Source organism: Natrix helvetica, assembly GCF_964273705.1.
Source record: "Natrix helvetica genome assembly, chromosome: Z".
Classification (NCBI taxonomy): Eukaryota; Metazoa; Chordata; class Lepidosauria; order Squamata; family Natricidae; genus Natrix; species Natrix helvetica.
The window spans coordinates 4,139,488-4,158,548 of NC_138554.1; the positions used below are offsets into that span (position 1 = coordinate 4,139,488).

At 47.6% G+C, this 19,061-nt stretch overlaps 1 protein-coding gene across 1 annotated transcript in view; it reads left to right on the forward strand.

The window, feature by feature from the left end:
- Positions 1 to 19,061, forward strand: part of LOC309401953 (protein arginine N-methyltransferase 5) — a 37,898-nt gene that overhangs the window by 9,001 nt on the left and 9,836 nt on the right. The window contains exons 3-10 of the mRNA XM_081971340.1: positions 4,220 to 4,305; positions 5,459 to 5,593; positions 7,016 to 7,131; positions 8,540 to 8,589; positions 8,670 to 8,833; positions 11,019 to 11,180; positions 13,217 to 13,294; positions 15,969 to 16,027. Coding sequence (XP_081827466.1) covers positions 4,220 to 4,305; positions 5,459 to 5,593; positions 7,016 to 7,131; positions 8,540 to 8,589; positions 8,670 to 8,833; positions 11,019 to 11,180; positions 13,217 to 13,294; positions 15,969 to 16,027 — 850 coding nt within the window. The remainder of the gene's footprint in view (positions 1 to 4,219; positions 4,306 to 5,458; positions 5,594 to 7,015; positions 7,132 to 8,539; positions 8,590 to 8,669; positions 8,834 to 11,018; positions 11,181 to 13,216; positions 13,295 to 15,968; positions 16,028 to 19,061) is intronic.

Genomic DNA, 19,061 nt, shown 5'->3' on the forward strand with positions numbered 1-19,061 from the left:
CTTCCTTCCTTCTCCTCATTCCTATCCCTTCCTTCCTTCCTTCCTTCCTTCCTTCCTTCCTTCCTTCCTTCCTTCCTTTTTCCTTCCTTCTCTTCATTCCCATCCCCTTCCTTCCTTCCTTCTGCTGATGCCCATCTCCTTCCTTCCTTCTCCTCATTCCTATCCCTTCCTTCCTTCCTTCCTTCCTTCCTTCCTTCCTTCCTTCCTTCCTTCCTTTTTCCTTCCTTCTCTTCATTCCCATCTCCTTCCTTCCTTCTCCTCATTCCTATCCCTTCCTTCCTTCCTTCCTTCCTTCCTTCCTTCCTTCCTTCCTTCCTTCCTTCCTTCCTTCCTTCCTTTTTCCTTCCTTCTCTTCATTCCCATCCCCTTCCTTCCTTCCTTCCTTCTCCTCATTCCCATCTCCTTCCTTCCTTCTCCTCATTCCTATCCCTTCCTTCCTTCCTTCCTTCCTTCCTTCCTTCCTTCCTTCCTTCCTTTTCCCTTCCTTCTCTTCATTCCCATCCCCTTCCTTCTTTCCTTCTCCTCATTCCCATCTCCTTCCTTCCTTCTCCTCATTCCTATCCCTTCCTTCCTTCCTTCCTTCCTTCCTTCCTTCCTTCCTTCCTTCCTTCCTTCCTTCCGTTTATTTGTAGTTCAGGGCTCCTTGGTGCTCTCTGAGCTTAATTGTTTTCTTGCAGACGTTTGATGAGCCTAAGTAGGTAAGATCATCAGTACTAGTATTGATGAAGTTACCTAGTTAGGGTAGTGAAATGTTTGCAAGAAAACAAGCAAGCTTACCCTCATTCATTTATTTGTTTGTTCATTCATTCATTCATTCATTCATTCATTCATATATATAGTATGTCCCCTTTATTATTTTTACAAACAATTCAAGGCTACAAACATCGCCAACAAACCTTCCTCTTCCTATTTTACCCATAACAACCCTGCGAGGTGGGTTGGGCTGAGAGAGAGGGACTGGCCCAAAGTCACCCAACTGGCTTTTGGGCCTAAGGCGGGACTAGAACTCACAGCCTCCTTGTGATTGGCCAAAGTCACCCAGCTGGCTCTCATGGCTAAGGTGGGACCTGAACTCACGGTCTCCTCCTTTCTAGCCTGATGGTTTAATGTCAACTGTCCAACCAGTGAACCCAAAATAAGGAATTCCTCTCGGGAGCTTTGAATTCCCCAAAGTAAAACTTTATTGGATACACCATTTTGGTACTGAAGAATCAAAACCAGCTCTGGTTTTCCTGCGTAAAAGCTTGCTTAGTTAAACAATAGCTTCCCTTCCTCCCCACCTCAGGGAAATCACATTGTCCAATGATAAAACGTCGTTTTGTTATGGGAACAGTCCATCCCTTTCTTAAGCACCTACAGCGGTGACCTTGATGGTTTCCAGGCTTTCAACAGTCCACACACAAACAGACATTTTCAGCATTCTGTTTTCCCCCCTTCCTCCCCCCCTAGTTCATTGTTAAGTTTGAAAGAAGCCAAGCGGTTCAATCTTGATACTTAATTCAGCTAGTCCTCGACATACAACTCTTCGTTTAATGACCGTTTGACGTTACAACAGCACTGGAAAAAGTGGCTTAAAATTTGAAAAAATTGCCAACTTATGACCGTTGCAGCATCTGGGACTGACATGACAGCAGTCTTCCAATATCTCGGGGGCTGCCACAAAGAAGAGGGAGTCAGGCTATTCTCCAAAGTACCCTGAGGGTAGGACAAGAAGCAATGGGGGGAAACTAATCAAGGGGAGAAGCAACTTAGAACTAAGGAGAAATTTCCTGACAGTAAGAACAATTAATCAGTGGAACAGAAGTTGCCTCCAGAGGTTGTGGGTGGAACACTGGAAGTTTTAAAGAAAAGATTGTCTGAAATGGTATAAGGTCTCCTGCCTGAGCAGAGGGGTTGGACTAGAAGACCTCCAAGGTCCCTTTTCAACTCTGTTAGTGTATTTTATCCCCATGGTCAAAATTCAGATGTTTCTCAACATATATGACGATTGCAGCGTCCTGGAGTCATGCGATCCCCTTTTGCAACCTTCTGGCAAGTAAAGCCAAAGGGGGAAGTCTGACTCACTTAACAACCATGGGACTAACAACTGGGGTGATTCACTTAACAACTGTGGCAAGAAAGGTCTTAAAACGGGGTCAAATTCACTTAAGAAACGTCTCCCTGAGCGAGAGAAATGTTTTGCTTACTTGGAATCGTAAGTCGAGCACCTCCTATCCTTAACAAAAGCTGTTTTTGTTGTATCTAGATATTTTAATTTTAATAATTAAACATTTATTTATTTATTTCTAACTTCCCTCACGCATAATCCTGGCTTCTTTGCGCCTACCTCCAACAAAAGAAAACTAAAAAGCAGAAAACGATGGAATCGCTTAATCCCGGGTGAATTCTTTTTTTTTTTTTAATATATATATATTTATTGTTTTTACATTTAAAACAACGCAATGCCGCGGAGTCGGGGTGATCCTATATTCACATTATGTACAGCTAGTTTCAACCATTAACAGTTATTCTACTTAATACATTGTCTGTCCTTCTGTTCGATCACAATATATACATTTTTTCCAGTCTTATCATCTTAACTTATACCAATCATAGAATCTATTCCATACCTCAAAATATTCTGATTCCCCTTTATTTTTAAGTTCAAGAGTGAGCCTATCTGCTTCTGCACAGGCCAACACTTTTCTGATTATATCTAGCTCTGATGGTGTATTTTCTTTTTTCCAATGCTGTGCGTAGGTTATGCGCGCTGCAGTCAGTATATGTATAATTAGATAAGAGTGTATCTTTCTTAAACCCCTCCGGTATTATGCCTAGGAGAAAAGCTTCTGGTTTAAACATAATTTGTTCTCCCACCATTTGTTCTAACCACGATTGGATCATTTTTCCAATATTTTTTTGCCTCATTGCACGTCCACCACATATGGTAGAAAGTGCCTGGTGTTTTTTTTACACTTCCAACAATTTGGGGCCAGATTTTTGAACATTTTAGAAAGCCGTGGTGGCGGGAGATGCCATCTTGTAGAACATCTTGTAAAGGTTTTCTTTATACGCCGTAGCCAATGTTAGTTTCTGATTAAGTATCCAAAGTTTTTCCCACTTAGCCAGTTCCACATTGTAACCGAAATCCCGGGTGAATTCTTAATTCCATCATTGTTTGGCCCGGAAAGGATTACTCGTTGTTACAATTTTCTTGAAAGCGATTTGGGTTTTTTTTTTTTTTAACCCTCACGTCCCGTTCTCAGTATGACTGCTAAACCAACTCCCGTGATTTGTTTTTCCAAACAAAGTTTTTTATTTATTGTTTGTTACACATTTTAACTTCTTTTGTGAACGAAGCGTTATCCCGGCTTTCCCTCCCTTTACATCTTCTATTATGCATATTACATTTCACATTTCCATTTTACATTTGACTCGTCTTATTTTTATTCCAATATTCTCCCTCTTCATTTGTTTTTTTTTTCTTAATGTACAAACAATATCCTTTTTGCCTCTCCAAGTTAATCAAATTTAACATATCATTTCCAACTGTTCTTCTGTTTTACTATTAATCATACATATCCTCCAGTTTAATTTTATATGGTAAACATTTCATTTAATGAGCTATCCACAGTAGTAAGTTTCATCTATATCTCGCACATTTGATTGAATAGATACCGTTGGCTATGTTGACTAAGTTTCATTCTATTCTACTAGTAAATCCTTTTCTTTCTTTCCTCATTCAGCGATTTTCTCTTACTCTCAGGAACTTCATTTCTCCCATATTCTCTCCACTCATTTGCCGAGCTTTTTCTGTTTCTTGTTTTTCACACTCCTGTATTTTCCCTTTCCAATGTTTTTTCTCCTTTTTAATTTTATTGTTTCAGTATCTCTCCCCAATTTTCCCCGTTGATCCCACCGTCGCTGGTTTAGGTTTAGGTTTAGGTTTATTTGGATTTATATGCCAACATCTTCTCCAAAAGGACTCAGGGCGGCGTACAACATTAAAAAACACACATCCCAAAAGTTAAAAAAGATTAAATTCATATCCAAAAAAACAAACCGAATTTTTTAAAAAACAATACATTTAAAATAAGTTAAAATTAAAATTAAATTAAAATTTTCCTTTTTGGGGGCAACTTCTCCCTTGTCTCCTTTGGGTACATAACTATAAATCCCAGTATAATCATCTAAATTCCCATGTTTCTGTCAACCCTCCCAATCTCTTCCTTCTCCTTAGACTGGAACACGCTGATTGTGGGGAAATTGTCTCCGTGGATCCGGGCAGATTCCGAACTGGAGAAAGTACGCCGGAATTCGGAGGCGGTGAGTGACCTTGGCAAGGGAAGAATGATCAATGGCACTTTTGTAATGTAGAGATATTTTGGTTATGAGGGCAACGAGAAGCAAAGAATAACCTTTGAGAATGTGCTTTACTGGACTTTACCTCTTCGTGTATGGGTTCAGAAACCATTCCATGAATGCACGGGAAAGGACGCACCTCCCCCCCAAATTATTATTATTTATTATGGTTTTTAATAATTATTGTTATTATTATTGTTGTTGTTGTTGTTTTTATTATATTATAGTTTTTTATTTATTCTCATTACATAATAAAACTTATTTTGTGAACAGAGTGTCGTCCGAATTCCCCCTTTAACATTCCCACCCAAAAACATAACTCATTTTACGTTCTATCTCCATTCTTTCCAATTTCAGCCGTATTACTTTTCTTCTCCTGTTTTCCAATGTCTAGTTTTTTTAACATGCACAAGCAGTATAATTTTTCTTTCTCTTTAGACATAAACAATCGATCATTTCTTTTCCATCTATTTTCCCTTCACGATACGAATCTTCAAATTTCAGATTTCAAGATTTGTATAATCAGCATAACATAATTATCGAACCGCTTTCCGTTTCCTAATATAATTCCCACCCATCCTAATTTAAAACATCTTTTTACCTTGTTTTCAATACTTCCTTCTGCTGAGTTATAGCATTCGACTTATTCTCCTATTTCTACATTTTCTTTTCTCTTTCTCTTCTTTTTATGTGTCTTAAATCTTTTCCCTCTCTCGTTTAGATAGACTTTTTGAGTATCTCTCCCCCAAATTTTTCTTTCCCATCTCCCCTTATTTCCCTCTTTATTTTTGGCTAGTTTCTTTTCCGGAGACCCTTTTTTTCTTCTATAGTCTCTTTGGGCCTTTACCTCATTGAATTGTATTTTCCATTTCTACAAATGGGGAGGTCTTATTATTTTTGAGGTGCAGGAGGCGGTGAGCGTGGTCACCTCATGGCTGCTGCTGCGTTGCAGTATTTTGGAGGGAAGGCTCATTTTAGCGCATGGGCGCTCAAAAGCCAGATTGGGCTTATTATCCGGGGAGGTCTTATTTTCGGGGAAAACGGGGTATACTATGTCTTTACAGGACTGCGAGCTGTAATCTTAATATCTATGTTATTTTTTTTCCCTTTGTTGCAGGCCATGTTGGAGGAGCTAAATTTTGGGGCCTATTTAGGGCTCCCGGCATTTCTGATTCCCTTGACCCAGGAGGACAACCCCAACCTGGCACGTGTTCTCTGTAACCACATCCACACCGGCCACCACACTTCCATGGTACGTCCAGCAGATGCAGCTCAACTTCTCAAATATATTTCAGCACACGAGAGATCCACACGACGGGGATAACATCATTTCCACGACGCCTCCCTTACTGGTGTTTACATTCTTTTCTCTTGTCATCTGAGGTGGTTATTCAGCCGGTTCGGACCGGTTTTCCCAAACCGGTAGCGGAAATCACGGGTGGAAATCCCGCCCTCCCCTCCCGGCTTTACGCCCTCCCATTTAGGCATATTTTTGAGGCTGGGTGTATGGATGGAAGGCGTGCGTGCGAGCAAAGGACATATACAGAAGGCCAGTGGTGAAATTCAGAATTTTCCGCTACCAGTTCTGCGGCTGTGTCTCGGTGGTCATGTGACCGGGTGGGCGTGGCTTGACGGCCATGTGACCGGGTGGGCGTGGCTGTACAACTGACACACACAATGTAAAAGCAGCTGGACCAGTGGTGGGTTTCCGGATCCCGGTGCAACTGGTACTTACCACCCACGACGCTCCAGCTGTTCGGCGCCATACGCTCCGTGCGGGTATGCATAAGACCCCATCGGCTTAAATACAGGTAAAGAGCATGTGTGGGCCCTCTGGAGTACCGGAACGGTACCTGGTGTTTCCAGCAGGCATCGGTACGCCCGTACCAGGACGTACCGGTCGTATCCCACCACTGAGCTGGAGTACACACGAAATAACCCCTGCAACAAGTGGGAACCTCACCGAGTCACAGCAGAGAGCTCAAAAACCCACGATCCCACTTTGCACAAAAATAACGCAAAAGCTACACAACTGACTCGCGCACAATGTAAAAGCAGCTGGACTTTACACAAAATATACCCTGAAACAAGCAGAAACCTCATGATATAAAAAAAGAAGATGTGGAGACTCTAGAAAGAGTGCAGAGAAGAGCAAGAAAGAGGATTAGGGGACGAGGCTAAAACATATGAAGAACGGTTGCAGGAACTGGGTATGTTTAGCTTAAGAGAAAGAAGGACTAGGGGAGACATGATAGCATTGTTCCAATATCTCAGGGGTTGCCACAAAGAAGAGGGAGTCAAACTATTCTCCAAGGCACCTGAGGGTAGAACAAGAAGCAATGGGTGGAAACTAATCAAGGAGAGAAGCAACTTAGAACTGAGGAGACATTTCCTGACAGTGAGAACAATTAATCAATGGAACAGCTTGCCTCCAGAAGTTGTGAATGCCCCAACACTGGAAGTCTTTAAGATGTTAGCCATTTGTTTGAAACGGTATAGGGTTTTCTGCCTAGGCAGGGGGTTGGACTAGAAGACCTCCAAGGTCCCTTCCAACTCTGTGATTCCGTTATTCTCTGCATTATTCGCATGTGGAAACATATTCCTTGTAGACTTAGTGCCTGGGTTAATTTTAGGACATCCCTTCCTTTCCCCCGCTCCCCTTCTTTTGTGACAGTTCTGGATGCGAGTCCCACTATTGGCTCCCGAAGACTTGAGGGATGATGTGATTGAAAACGAGGCCGTGCCCGGCGGGGAAGATGAGTCCGCAGGCGACGAGAAGACCTGGCAGTGGTGAGTGACAAGCCAGCGAGTGTTGGCAGATGTTGGGAACACATCTGGATGGATTGAGCGGTAAAAGGCAAGATTCTCAAGCTAGTTTTGTAGCTCCTGAGTTGCAGAGACAGTCCTCGCATTTCTGTCGTTAAGTGAGACATTTGCTAAGTGGGCTTTGCCCATTTGGCGACCTTTCTTCCCTCCGTTGCTCAGTCAATCCACTGCGGTTGTTAAATGAGCAACACCGTTCTTCAACGAATCTGGCTTCCCCCATTCACTTTGCTCAGTCAGAAGGTCGCGAAAGAGGAAGCAAGATCGTCCTTAAGCGGGTTTGTCCCATTTTACAGCTTTGCTTGTCACCGTTGTTGAATGAATCACGGCAGGGATTAAGTGCGACCCACAATTAGCAAAGGGAGAGGAAGGGAGAATAACTTTAGAGCAGCTGTGAATAAATTCGCTTAACAACTGGTGTCTCACCTTAACACCAGGCGGGGATTCCCTTAGCAACTGGGGTGAGAAAATTCGCAAAATGGGGCAGAACCCCCTGAACAACTTTCTCACGTTAGCAACGTCAACTCTGGGCTCTGTTGTGGTTCGTAAATCGAGGACTTACCTGCGTTTGGAAGCGAAAGGTCAAACTTGGGGGAAATAAAAGAGAGACCCTTAGTTGGCCTGCATGACTCGGAGATAATCACCACTTCTCTGCTGCCCACCTCGAGAAGAGACTCGACTGCCGTCTGTCAGAAGTGAGGTAGGCCAGGGGTGTCAAACTTGATTTCATTGAGGGCCGCCTCAGGGTTTGAGCGCTGAGGGCCAGGGTGGGCGTGGCTCGCTCGACATCACTCATGTCGGGGGTGCCTGTGCTGCCCGGAGGGCTCAGCCAGCCAAAACAGGCTCCCAGTCTCCGTTTTCAGCTGCGCCAACCTCCTGCAACTCTCTGCCAGCGAGCACAGACTTCGGGAGAGGCGCGCGCAGCTGGGGTGATCTCCTGCAATGCCCTCCTGCCAGCGAAAACGGAGTTCGGGAGGGCCGCGTACGGCTGCAATGAACTACAACACCACCACCACCGCCAGTGAAAATGGCTCTCGGGAGGGCCATTCGGGGCTGCGACAGGCTCTTGCAACCCTCTGCCAGCGAAAACGGAGCTCGGGAGGGTCGCGCGCGGCTGCGACAACCTCCTACAACTCCCAGCCAGCGGAAACGCAGTTTGGGAGAGCCACACGGAGTCCTCCCGAGCTCCGTTATCGCCGGCAGAGGCATCGCGGGCCAGACCTGGCTGTTTCCAGGTCAGATCTAAGCACCCCGCGAGCAGGATCCGGCCCGCGGGCCTTGGAGTTTGACACCCCTGACTTAGAGAGGCGGAGAGGTGGGCAGACGCCGGTTTCCCAGCCTGGCCCCAAATGAGCTCCTTTCTTTGTTTCCGCAGGTGGCACAACTTCCGAACCTTGTGCGACTACAACAAGCGTGTGGCTGTGGGTAAGTGCCGAAATCCGATGTTCCCCGGCCTCCCTGCCGATTCCTGCCGCTGATAAATCTTTCCCGTCTTTTCTTGGCAGCGCTGGAGGTGGGTCCCGACCTGCCGTCCAATCACGTCATTGACCGCTGGCTGGGCGAGCCAATCAAAGCAGCCATTCTTCCCACCAGCATCTTCTTAACCAATAAGAAAGGCTTCCCGGTGCTTTCCAAAATGCATCAGCGTCTCATCTTTCGCTTGCTTAAAGTAAGTCTTTTCTCTCTCTTTCGCTCCCTCTCTCTCCTTCTCCCTCCCTCCTTCTCTCTCTCTCTCTCCCTCCCTCCTCTCTCTCTCTCCCTCCTTCCTCTCCCTCTCCCTCCTCTCTCTCCTTCTCCCTCCCTCCTTCTCTCTCTCTCTCTCCCTCCCTCCTCTCTCTCTCCCTCTCCCTCCTCTCTCTCTCTCTCTCCCTCCCTCCTTTTCTCTCTCCCTGCCTCCCTCCTTCTCTCTCTCTTTCTTTCCCTCCCTTCTTCTCTCTCTCTTTCTTTCCCTCCCTCCTTCTCTCTCCCTCCCTCCTTCTCTCTCCCTCCTCTCCTTCTCCCTCCCTCCTTCTCTCTCCCTCTTTCCCTCCTTCTCTCCCTCCTTCTCTCTCTCCCTCCCTCCTTCTCTCTCTCCCTCCCTCCCTCCTTTTCTTTCTCTCCCTCCCTCCCTCCTGCTCTCTCTCTCCCCCTTCCCCCTCCATCTCCCCCTCCTCTCTCTCTCCCTCCCTCCTCTCTCTCTCTCCCTCTCCCTCCTCTCCCTCTCTCCCTCTCCCTCCTCTCTCTCCTTCTCCCTCCCTCCTTCTCTCTCTCTCCCTCCCTCCTCTCTCTCTCTCCCTCTCCCTCCTCTCTCTCTCTCTCCCTCTCCCTCCTCTCTCTCTCTCCCTCCCTCCTTTTCTCTCTCCCTGCCTCCCTCCTTCTCTCTCTCTTTCTTTCCCTCCCTCCTTCTCTCTCTCTTTCTTTCCCTCCCTCCTTCTCTCTCCCTCCTCTCTCTCCCTCCCTCCTTCTCTCTCCCTCTTTCCCTCCTTCTCTCCCTCCTTCTCTCTCTCTCTCCCTCCCTCCTTTTCTTTCTCTCCCTCCCTCCCTCCCTCCTGCTCTCTCTCTCCCCCTTCCTCCTCCATCTCCCCATCCTCTCTCTCTCCCTCCCTCCTCTCTCTCTCTCTCTTTCCCTCCCTCCTCTCTCTCTCCCCCTCCCTCCTTCTGTCTCTCTCTCTCCCTCCCTCCTTCTGTCTGTCTGTCTGTCTGTCTGTCTGTCTCTCTCTCTCTCTCTCTCTCTCCTGTTTGGGTTCATCCTCTTTCCCCTCCATGCGATTTGATTGACACCCCAATTCCGGTTCAGGTAGTCCTCAACTTGCAACAGTTCATTCAGTGACTGTTCAAAGTTACAGTGGCACAGGAAAAAGGTGACTCTTGACCCTTAACGGCCATCCCTACCGCCACATGATTTAACATTCGGAAGCTTGGCAACTGATTCGTATTTCTGACGGTCTCCGGCTCACCTGGTCACCTTTTGCGACCGTCTGCAAATTCAAAGGGAGGGAGATTCGCTTAACGACCGTGTTCCTAACTAAACAACAGCAGGGATTCTCTTAGCAACTGGGACAAGCAAAGTCGTAAAATGGGGCAGAACCTCCACCCCCCACCCCCAGGGAACAAGTTCCTCACTTAGCGATGTCCATTCCGGGCTCGACTGTGGTTGTAGGTCGAGGATTTGCCTGTAGTTTGAAGCGAAATGTCAAAAGTTGGAGATATAAAAGACTGGCCACACTTGGAATACTGCGTTCAGTTTTGGTCACCACGATGTAGAAAAGATGTGGAGACTCTAGAAAGAGTGCAGAGAAGAGCAACAAAGAGGATTAGGGGACTGGAGGCTCAAACATAGGAAGAACGGTTGCAGGAACTGGGTATGTTTAGCTTAAGAGAAAGAAGGACTAGGGGAGACATGATAGCAGTCTTCCAATATCTCAGGGGTTGCCACAAAGAAGAGGCAGTCAAACTATTCTCCAAGGCACCTGAGGGTAGAACAAGAAGCAATGGGTGGAAACTAATCAAGGAGAGAAGCAGCTTAGAACTGAGGAGAAACTTCCCGACAGTGAGAACAATTAATCAGTGGAACAGAAGTTGCCTCCAGAAGTTGTGAATGCCCCAACACTGGAAGTCTTTAAGAAGATGTTGGATAGCCATTTGTCTGGAACGGTATAGGGTTTCCTGCCTAGGCAGGGGGTTGGACTAGAAGACCTCCAAGGTCCCTTCCAACTCTGCTATTGCATTATAATATATCTTTATATCCATCCATCCATCCATCCATCCATCCATCCATCCATCTATCTATCTATCTATCTATCTATCTATCTATCTATCTGTATCACTTTTCAGACGTCTCTGGTTGACCCCTCTTTTTTTCCCCTCTCCTTCAGCTTGAGGTGCAGTTCATCATTGCTGGAGCCCATCACCACTCAGAAAAGGAATTTTGCTCCTACCTGCAATATTTGGAATATCTTAGCCAGAACCGTCCGCCTCCTTCTGCCTATGAGCTTTTCGCCAAAGGTTATGAAGATTACCTACAGTCTCCATTGCAGGTGAGTCTTCTCTTTCTTGGGAGTGTTGGACCGAACCTCAAAAAGATTTGGGCTCCGGAATGTCTTAACTACAGGCTGTTGTTGTTGTTAGTTGCGAAATCCTGTCCGACCTAGTGTGACCCTACGGACAACGTTCCTCCAGGCCTTCCTGTCCTCTACCATCCTCTGGAGACCATGTAAGCTCACGCCGACTGCTTTGGTGACTCCATCCAGCCACCTCCTCCTCTGTTGTCCCCTTCTTCTATTGCCCTCAACTACAGGTGGTCCTCGCCGAATGGCCCTAACTGAGTCCAAAAGTTCTGTTGCTATGCAAAACAATTCAGCGAATTTTGCCACATTTTACCATCTTCACTACCGCAGTACGTCTAGTTTAATGAAAAAGAAGGACCAGGGGTAACATGAGAGCAGTCTTTCAATATCTCAGGGGTTGCCCCAAAGTAGAGGGAGTCAAACTATTCTCCAAGGCACCCGAGGGCAGGACAAGAAGCAATGGGTGGAGACTAATGAAGGAGAGAAGCAACCTAGAATGCAGGAGAAACTTCCTGACAGTGAGAACAATTAATCAGTGGAACAGCTTGCCTCCAGAAGTTGTGAATGCCCCAACACTGGAAGTCTTTAAGAAGATGTTGGATAGCCATTTGTCTGAAACGGTATAGGGTTTCCTGCCTAGGCAGGGGGTTGGACTAGAAGACCTCCAAGGTCCCTTCCAACTCTGTGACATCTGGTTACTAAATGACTCACGGCTAAAGTTGTTAAATTAGCCATACGGTTGTTCAGTGAATTGGGCTTCCCCGTTGATTTTGCTTGCCGAAAAAAGGGACCACACGACTCCGGGAAATTGCAACCGTCATATATGTGAGTTGGTTGCCAGGTGTCTGGGGACGCTGCGATGGTTCTAAGAGTAAAAACAGTCATAAGTTACTTCTTTCAATGCCGTCGTAACTTCGAACGGTTGCTAACCGAATGGTGGTAAGTGGAGAACTGCCTGCATTCTCAATTATCTCAAATGTTGATGGGGATTGCCTGCTTCTTCTCTTGGAGAAGTTGAATTTCCCCTATTGTGCTCTGGCCATTTGCCTCTTGACTGCTCTGGTTTATCGTGGACCAGCTGATAACCCAGCTGTCAACTCATAAAGTTGCTGTGGTGAGGAAAGGGGGGGGGGAGAGCGCATTCCACGCATACTTTCGGCTAGAGTCGGATCTCAGATTACTACAGCAGGCTTGGGAGGGGTGCACCTCATTGGGAAATGTGATTTATGACACAGACTGAGGGGAGGGAAGGAACAGGGGTAAAGTTCAGCTATAATTCAAATGAGGCTCAGATCTGACTGCAATAAGGTCTTGCCAAAATAGCGCTCCTAACAAATGACTAGATTTCTTTTGAAACTTGGCTCGAGGCTCATGAATCAATTAGGGCATCTTTCAGAAACCTGACCTGATTTATTTGTCCCAATCCTGTGTTAGACAGGAATGGCGAAGTCAGGCGGCAACGTAAGTGCGGAATGTGCTGTCCTCCCTCCTTCCGTGAACGTTGCCTCAATTCCTGAAGAGGCGACGCCAAGAGCAACTTCTCCCTGAGCCCGGATTTTGGTGACAATGAAATTAGTTAAAATTGTTTTCCCTGTGCCCCCAGAAGCGTGATTCCTAATATTGAATTTCCCCCCCCCACCTTACCAGAGGATGCTCTCCTTGTGGACTAATGTGAGGCCGTTGCCACGGCAACTCCCCTGTGCTGTACAGTAGAAGCCATTTGAAGGCAGTACAGTTGAAGCCATTTGAAGGCAGTACAGTAGAAGCCATTTGAAGGCACAACAGGCTGTATCTTAACAGAAATCACACCCCGAGGGGCGTTAGGGGTGCCTTATCGCTCCACAGTATTTGTTTCCAGAGTGTAAGTCATCTGTGCACCAAGTTTGGTTGAAATTGCTCGAGGCGTTCCAGAGTTATGCTGGAACACACACACACACAAACACACACAGAGCCATTTTTAACATGTATAGATTCAAATTCTTCTCCTTGGTTCTTCGTTCCGACAGCCCCTGATGGACAACCTGGAATCCCAGACCTACGAAGTCTTCGAAAAGGATCCCATCAAATACTCCCAGTACCAACAGGTCAGTTGGCCCAGGGGCCGAGGTGGAGGGGCATTTGCGGAAATAACGAAAGGGCTATAAGACGGGCACGAAACATGAAATGGAGCTGCGGGTGATGGTTGACAGAAGACAGGATCGGGATCTGGGGATAAAGAGCGAGGGCAGTTTGATCTAGTGGTCAAGGCGTCAAGCTAGAAAGCAGAGACTTTTGACGGAGATGAAAGCCCATTGCGTGACTTTGAGCCAATCACCAGGAGGCAGTGAATTCTAGTCCCGCCTTAGACACGAAGCACAGCTGGGTGACTTTGAGCCAATCACCAGATGACGGTGAGTTCTAGTCCCGCCTTAGGCATGAAAGCTGGCTGGGTGACTTTGAGCCAATCACCAGGTGATGGTGAATTCTAGTCCCCCCTTAGGCATGGAACACTACTGGGTGACTACTGGGTGACTGGGCCAATCACCAGGAGATGGTGAGTTCTAGTCCCCCCTTAGGCATGAAAGCTGGCTGGGTGACTTTGGGCCAATCACCAGGTGACTGTGAATTCTAGTCCTGCCTTAGACATGAAAGCTGGCTGGGTAATTTTGGGCCAGTAACCAGGAGACAGAAAGTTCTCGTCCTGCCTTAGACATGAAACACGGCTGGGTGACTTTGGCACAATCACCAGGCGACTGAATTCTAGTCCTGCCTTAGGCATGAAACACGGCTGGGTGACTTTGGCACAATCACCAGGCGACTGAATTCTAGTCCTGCCTTAGGCATGAAACACGGCTGGGTGACTTTGAGCCAATCACTCGGAAACAAGAGTATCAGTCCCCGCCTTAAGCATGAACGCCAGCTGGGTGACTTTGGGCCGGTCACCAGGAGACTGGGAGTTCTAGTCCTGTGTCAGACACAAAAGCCGTCTGGGTGACTTTGGGCTTCTTCCATTCTCTCAACCCAACCCACCTCACAGGGTTGTTGTAGGGACAAGCAACAGGTGTCTTTACAAATGTTTTGCTGCAGGAAATAAATTTTGTGATCGTACGTCGAGGATTACCTGTATAAGAAACATTTGAGATGGTAGTTTTCTTCATTGATATCTAAAGAGATTCTCGGTCCTCCAGTCCCCAAAGATGCTTTTTTCAAGAGGCAACTGGACTTTTTTCTTTTGAAGACATTTCGCTTCTCATCCAAGAAGCCTCTTCAGCTCTGATTGGATGGTAGGGAAGGGAAGGATTTATCCTCCTTGCAGACAGCTGGTCATTTGCATCCTTTTTGGAGAGCCGTTGAGGCCGCCTGTTATTATCCTGTTATTCTGATCTACACATTGGGGAAACAAAACATCCACTTCACCACCGCATGGCCCAACACAGAAGAAACCCATCAGGACTAGATCCAGCAGTCCAGCTGCATTTAAAAGACAAAGGATGCTCTCTTGAAGACAGCAAAGTCCCCATTTTGGACAGAGAGGGACCGCTGGGTTGAAAGAGAGGTCACAGAGGGCAATCTGTGTCCAAATTGAACAGCCTTCTCTCAACAGAGGGTGGGGGGATACAACCTCATCTAACTCTGGTCTACAACACGGTCCTTTTCAGTGGCTCCAAGAAGGCTCCACACCCATTTGCACCACTCAGGTTTCCGTGAGGACGCAGAAGACCCTCCAAGTGGCCTCAACGACCCTCTTGTTTCTTCTGTGTTGTGCCATGCGGTTATGAAGTGGTTGTTTTGTTTCCCCAATTGTACAGATCTGGCACATGGCTCAGAATAACAACAGGTGGCCTTAACGACTCTCCAAAAGGATGCAAATTAGATTAGATTAACAGAGTTGGAAGGGACCTTGTAGGAGGAGGAGGAGCAGGAGACCCTACACCCTACATCATTTCCGACAAATGGCAGTCCAATCTCTTCTTGAAGCGATGAAGCTCCCACAACTTCCGAAAGCAACTTCTGTTCCATCGGTTGATTGGTCTCACTGTCAGAAAACATCTCCTTATTTCTAGGTTGAATCTCTCTCCTTGATCAGTTTCCATCCATTATTCCTTGTCTGGCCGTCAGGTGCTTTGGAGAATAGCTTGACCCCTTCCTCTCCGGGGCAACCCCTGAGATATTGGAACAATGCTATCATGTCTCCCCTAGTCCTTCTTTCTATTAAACTAGACAGACCCAGTTCCTGCAACCGTTCATCGTATGTTTTAGTCTCCAGTCCCCTCATCATCTTGGTTGCTCTTCTCTGCACTTTTTCTAGAGTCTCAGCCTCTTTTTGATAGTGTGGTGACGAAACCTGGATGCAGTACTCTAGGTGTGGCCTTCCTAAGGCTTTATAGACTGGTATTAGTACCTCACTTGATCTTGATTGTATACCTCTGTTAATGCAATTTAGGATTGCGTTGGCTTTTTCGGCTGCCGCTTCACACTGTTGGCTCATATTTAGCTGGTTGTCTACTAAAGACTCCAAGGTCCGTCTCACAGTGACCGCTGTTAGGCCTGGTTTCATCCAAAAACTCTAAAAAGGATGGAAATAACCAGCTGTCTGCAAGGAAGATACATCCTTCCATTCCCCAGAAGCTGAAGAAGCTTCTTGGATGGGAAGCGAAACCCATTCAAAGAAAAAAAACGGGAAGTCCTGTGGCCTCCTGGAGAAAAGCATCCTTGGGTTTCCTTCGCTTGCTTTAGACGGAGAAAACTTAAGTTGTCGTGTTGCTTCTCTCCGTTCAGGCGATCTACAAGTGCCTCTTGGACCGAGTCCCCGACGAGGAGAAAGACAGTAATGTCCAGTGAGTAGGAACCCCAACGTGGACGGTGTGTGTGTGGGTTGGGTTGGGTTGGGTTGGGTGTGTCACAATCCTTGGACGCAGTTTGAGAAAAGTTGCAAGATCCATCCGCCTTCTTCTTGGAATCCCCCTGGAACATTGTACCAGGTAGTCCTCGGCTTCCAACTGTCGTACAGCCTGCTCATCACGGTCGTACATTGCGACGGTTGTTGCAGCGGTCATTAAGCAAGCCCGCGGTCATTTAAGCCAATGCCACTGTGGTCCTTTGAACCAGTGGTTTGCTGTGGGCCGCTTTTGCTGAAAACCGTGATTTTATCAAACCGTGTTCATGTGTGGCCATGTGACCCCCAGCAAATGGCGGTAAAGTCGGGGCCGGTTGCCAAGCAACCGCGTTGTAGTCACCTGACTGCGGGAGACAACCTTCAGATCTGCAAATGCAAGCACCCCCCCCCCTCTGGTAGGCCCGTCGTAACTTTGACCGCTTGCTAAACAACCAGTCGTAAAGTCAAGGAGTTGACTGGCAGGTGGTTGCTTAGAAACTGCTCGAAGTTACAGCAGACTCACCGTCTTCGACTTGCGACTGGTTGCTTAGAAGCGGTTGGAAGTTACGATGGACCCACTGGGGAGGGGCAACCCGTATCAGGGATGTAAGGGTACCTGTCAATCATCCTAGGTTCCTTTTCATTCAACAATATCAAGGAATACAGGAAGTTCTTGACTTACCCACCACATTGGAAAGTCCAAAAATCTCGGCTGCCAAGCCAGGCAGTAGCTCAGTGGGCCCTGCTCCATTTTACAACCTGTTTTGGCCACTGTTGTTAAGTGAATGGCTATGGTTGTTAAGTGAATCCTGCCCTCGTTAAGTGAATCTGGCTTTCCCCCAGTGTTCTGGCCCGCCAGTGGAGCTGGCAGCAGATTCGGACAGTGAGGAGGTTGGGGAGGAACATGGGCCAGGCCTGGAGTCTGGGGAAGGCTCTGATGAGGGCTCTGTGTTGGAGGCAGAGAGGGGGTCAAGGCCGTCCAACAGTTATCAGCTGCCTTCGGAATCGGACATCAGTGAGGCAGAAGAACAGCTGGAGCCTGTTCCCAGTGTGCGCATGCGCAGAGTGGCCAGACGAAGGGAGCAGCTAAGGAACAGGGATTGACTTGGGAGTAAGGCCGCAGGTGGACAATGAATGGCCCCTCCCAGAGGAAATAAAAGAGGGAGCTATGGTTGTTAAGTGAATCCTGCCCTCGTTAAGTGAACCTGGCTTTCCCCTAGTGTTCTGGCCCGCCAGTGGAGCTGGCAGCAGATTCGGAGAGTGAGGAGGGTTGGGGAGGAACCTGGGCCAGTCCTGGAGGCTGGGGAAGGCTCTGATGAGGGCTCTGTGTCGGAGGCAGACAGTGGGTCAAGGCCGTCCGACAGTTATCAGCTGCCTTCGGAATCGGACATCAGTGAGGCAGAAGAACAGCTGGAGCCTGTTCCCAGTGTGCGCATGCGCAGAGTGGCCAGACGAAGGGAGCAGCTAAGGAACAGGGATTGACTTGGGAGTAAGGCCGCAGGTGGACAATGAATGGCCCCTCCCAGAGGAAATAAAAGAGGGAGCTATGGTTGTTAAGTGAATCCTGCCCTCGTTAAGTGAACCTGGCTTTCCCCTAGTGTTCTGGCCCGCCAGTGGAGCTGGCAGCAGATTCGGAGAGTGAGGAGGGTTGGGGAGGAACCTGGGCCAGTCCTGGAGGCTGGGGAAGGCTCTGATGAGGGCTCTGTGTCGGAGGCAGACAGTGGGTCAAGGCCGTCTGACAGTTATCAGCTGCCTTCGGAATCGGACATCAGTAAGGCAGAAGAACAGCTGGAGACTGTTCCCAGTGTGATCATGCGCAGAGTTGCCAGACGAAGGGAATAGATAAAGAACAGGGGTCGACTTGGGAGTAAGGCCGCAGGTGGACGATGAATGGCCCCTCCCAGAGGAAATAAAAGAGGAGCGCCAGGGGAGTGGAGTTTGCAGGAGTCCATTAGTTCCCTTCATTGGTTCGTGACTCTCCGAGACTCCTGGTCAAGTTTTGCAGAGATCGGCCTGGCAGCTCTCCAAGCCAGCTAAGGTCTGTGACCGTAAATCCTCCCTCGAAAGACTTTGCTGGATATAAATGAGCAGAATTCACAGTCAATGAATAAAAGGGGTTTTTTATCGGGACCAGGAGTTTGCTTCATGCTCTTAGGAAGTCAGAACAAAAGGGTCCTTTGCATGATGTGAAACCAGCCCCTCGTTCGGCTGTCGGTGCTTGTCGCACGGCTGGTGGGCGGGCTTTCTTTGATTGTGAGCGGAGACACACTTTCTGGAGGCGCGACAATAGAGCGCTCTCCAGCTGGGTTCTACGGGTGTTTTTTTAAAAATCTGGATTCCTCCCAGCAGGCCCCAGCTTAGCCAGGCGCTAATTATAGCAATAAAAGGCTCAGCGGCTAAGACACTGAGCTTGTCGATCAGAAGGTTGGCCGTTCGAATCCCTAGTGCCGTGTAACGGAGTGAGCTCCCGTGACTTGTCCCAGCTTCTGCCAACCTAGCAGTTCGAAAGCACGTAAGAAATGCAAGTTGAAAAATAGGAACCACCTTTGGTGGGAGGGGAAACAGCGTTCCGTGCCCCTTCGGCATTGAGTCACGCCAGCCACATGACCACGGAGACGTCTTCGGACAGCGCTGGCTCTTTGGCTTTGAAACGGAGATGAGCACCGCCCCCTAGAGTCAGGAACGACTGGCACATATGTGCGAGGGGAACCTTTACCTTAATTAAGGTAATAGCACTTAGACTTACCGTATTTTTCGGAGTATAAGATGCATCGGAGTATAAGATGCTCCGAGGTTTTGAAGAGGCACATTTTTTTTTAAAGGGTAGGTAGATAGAGGGAGAGAAAGAGGGAAATACAGTAGGTAGATAGGGAGAGGGAGAGAGTAGTTAGGTAGGTAGGTAGATAGATAGAGGGATAGAGAGAGAAATAGAGAGAGAGAAATACAGTAGGTAGGGGGAGAGGGAGTGTATAGGTAGGTAGGTAGGTAGATAGATA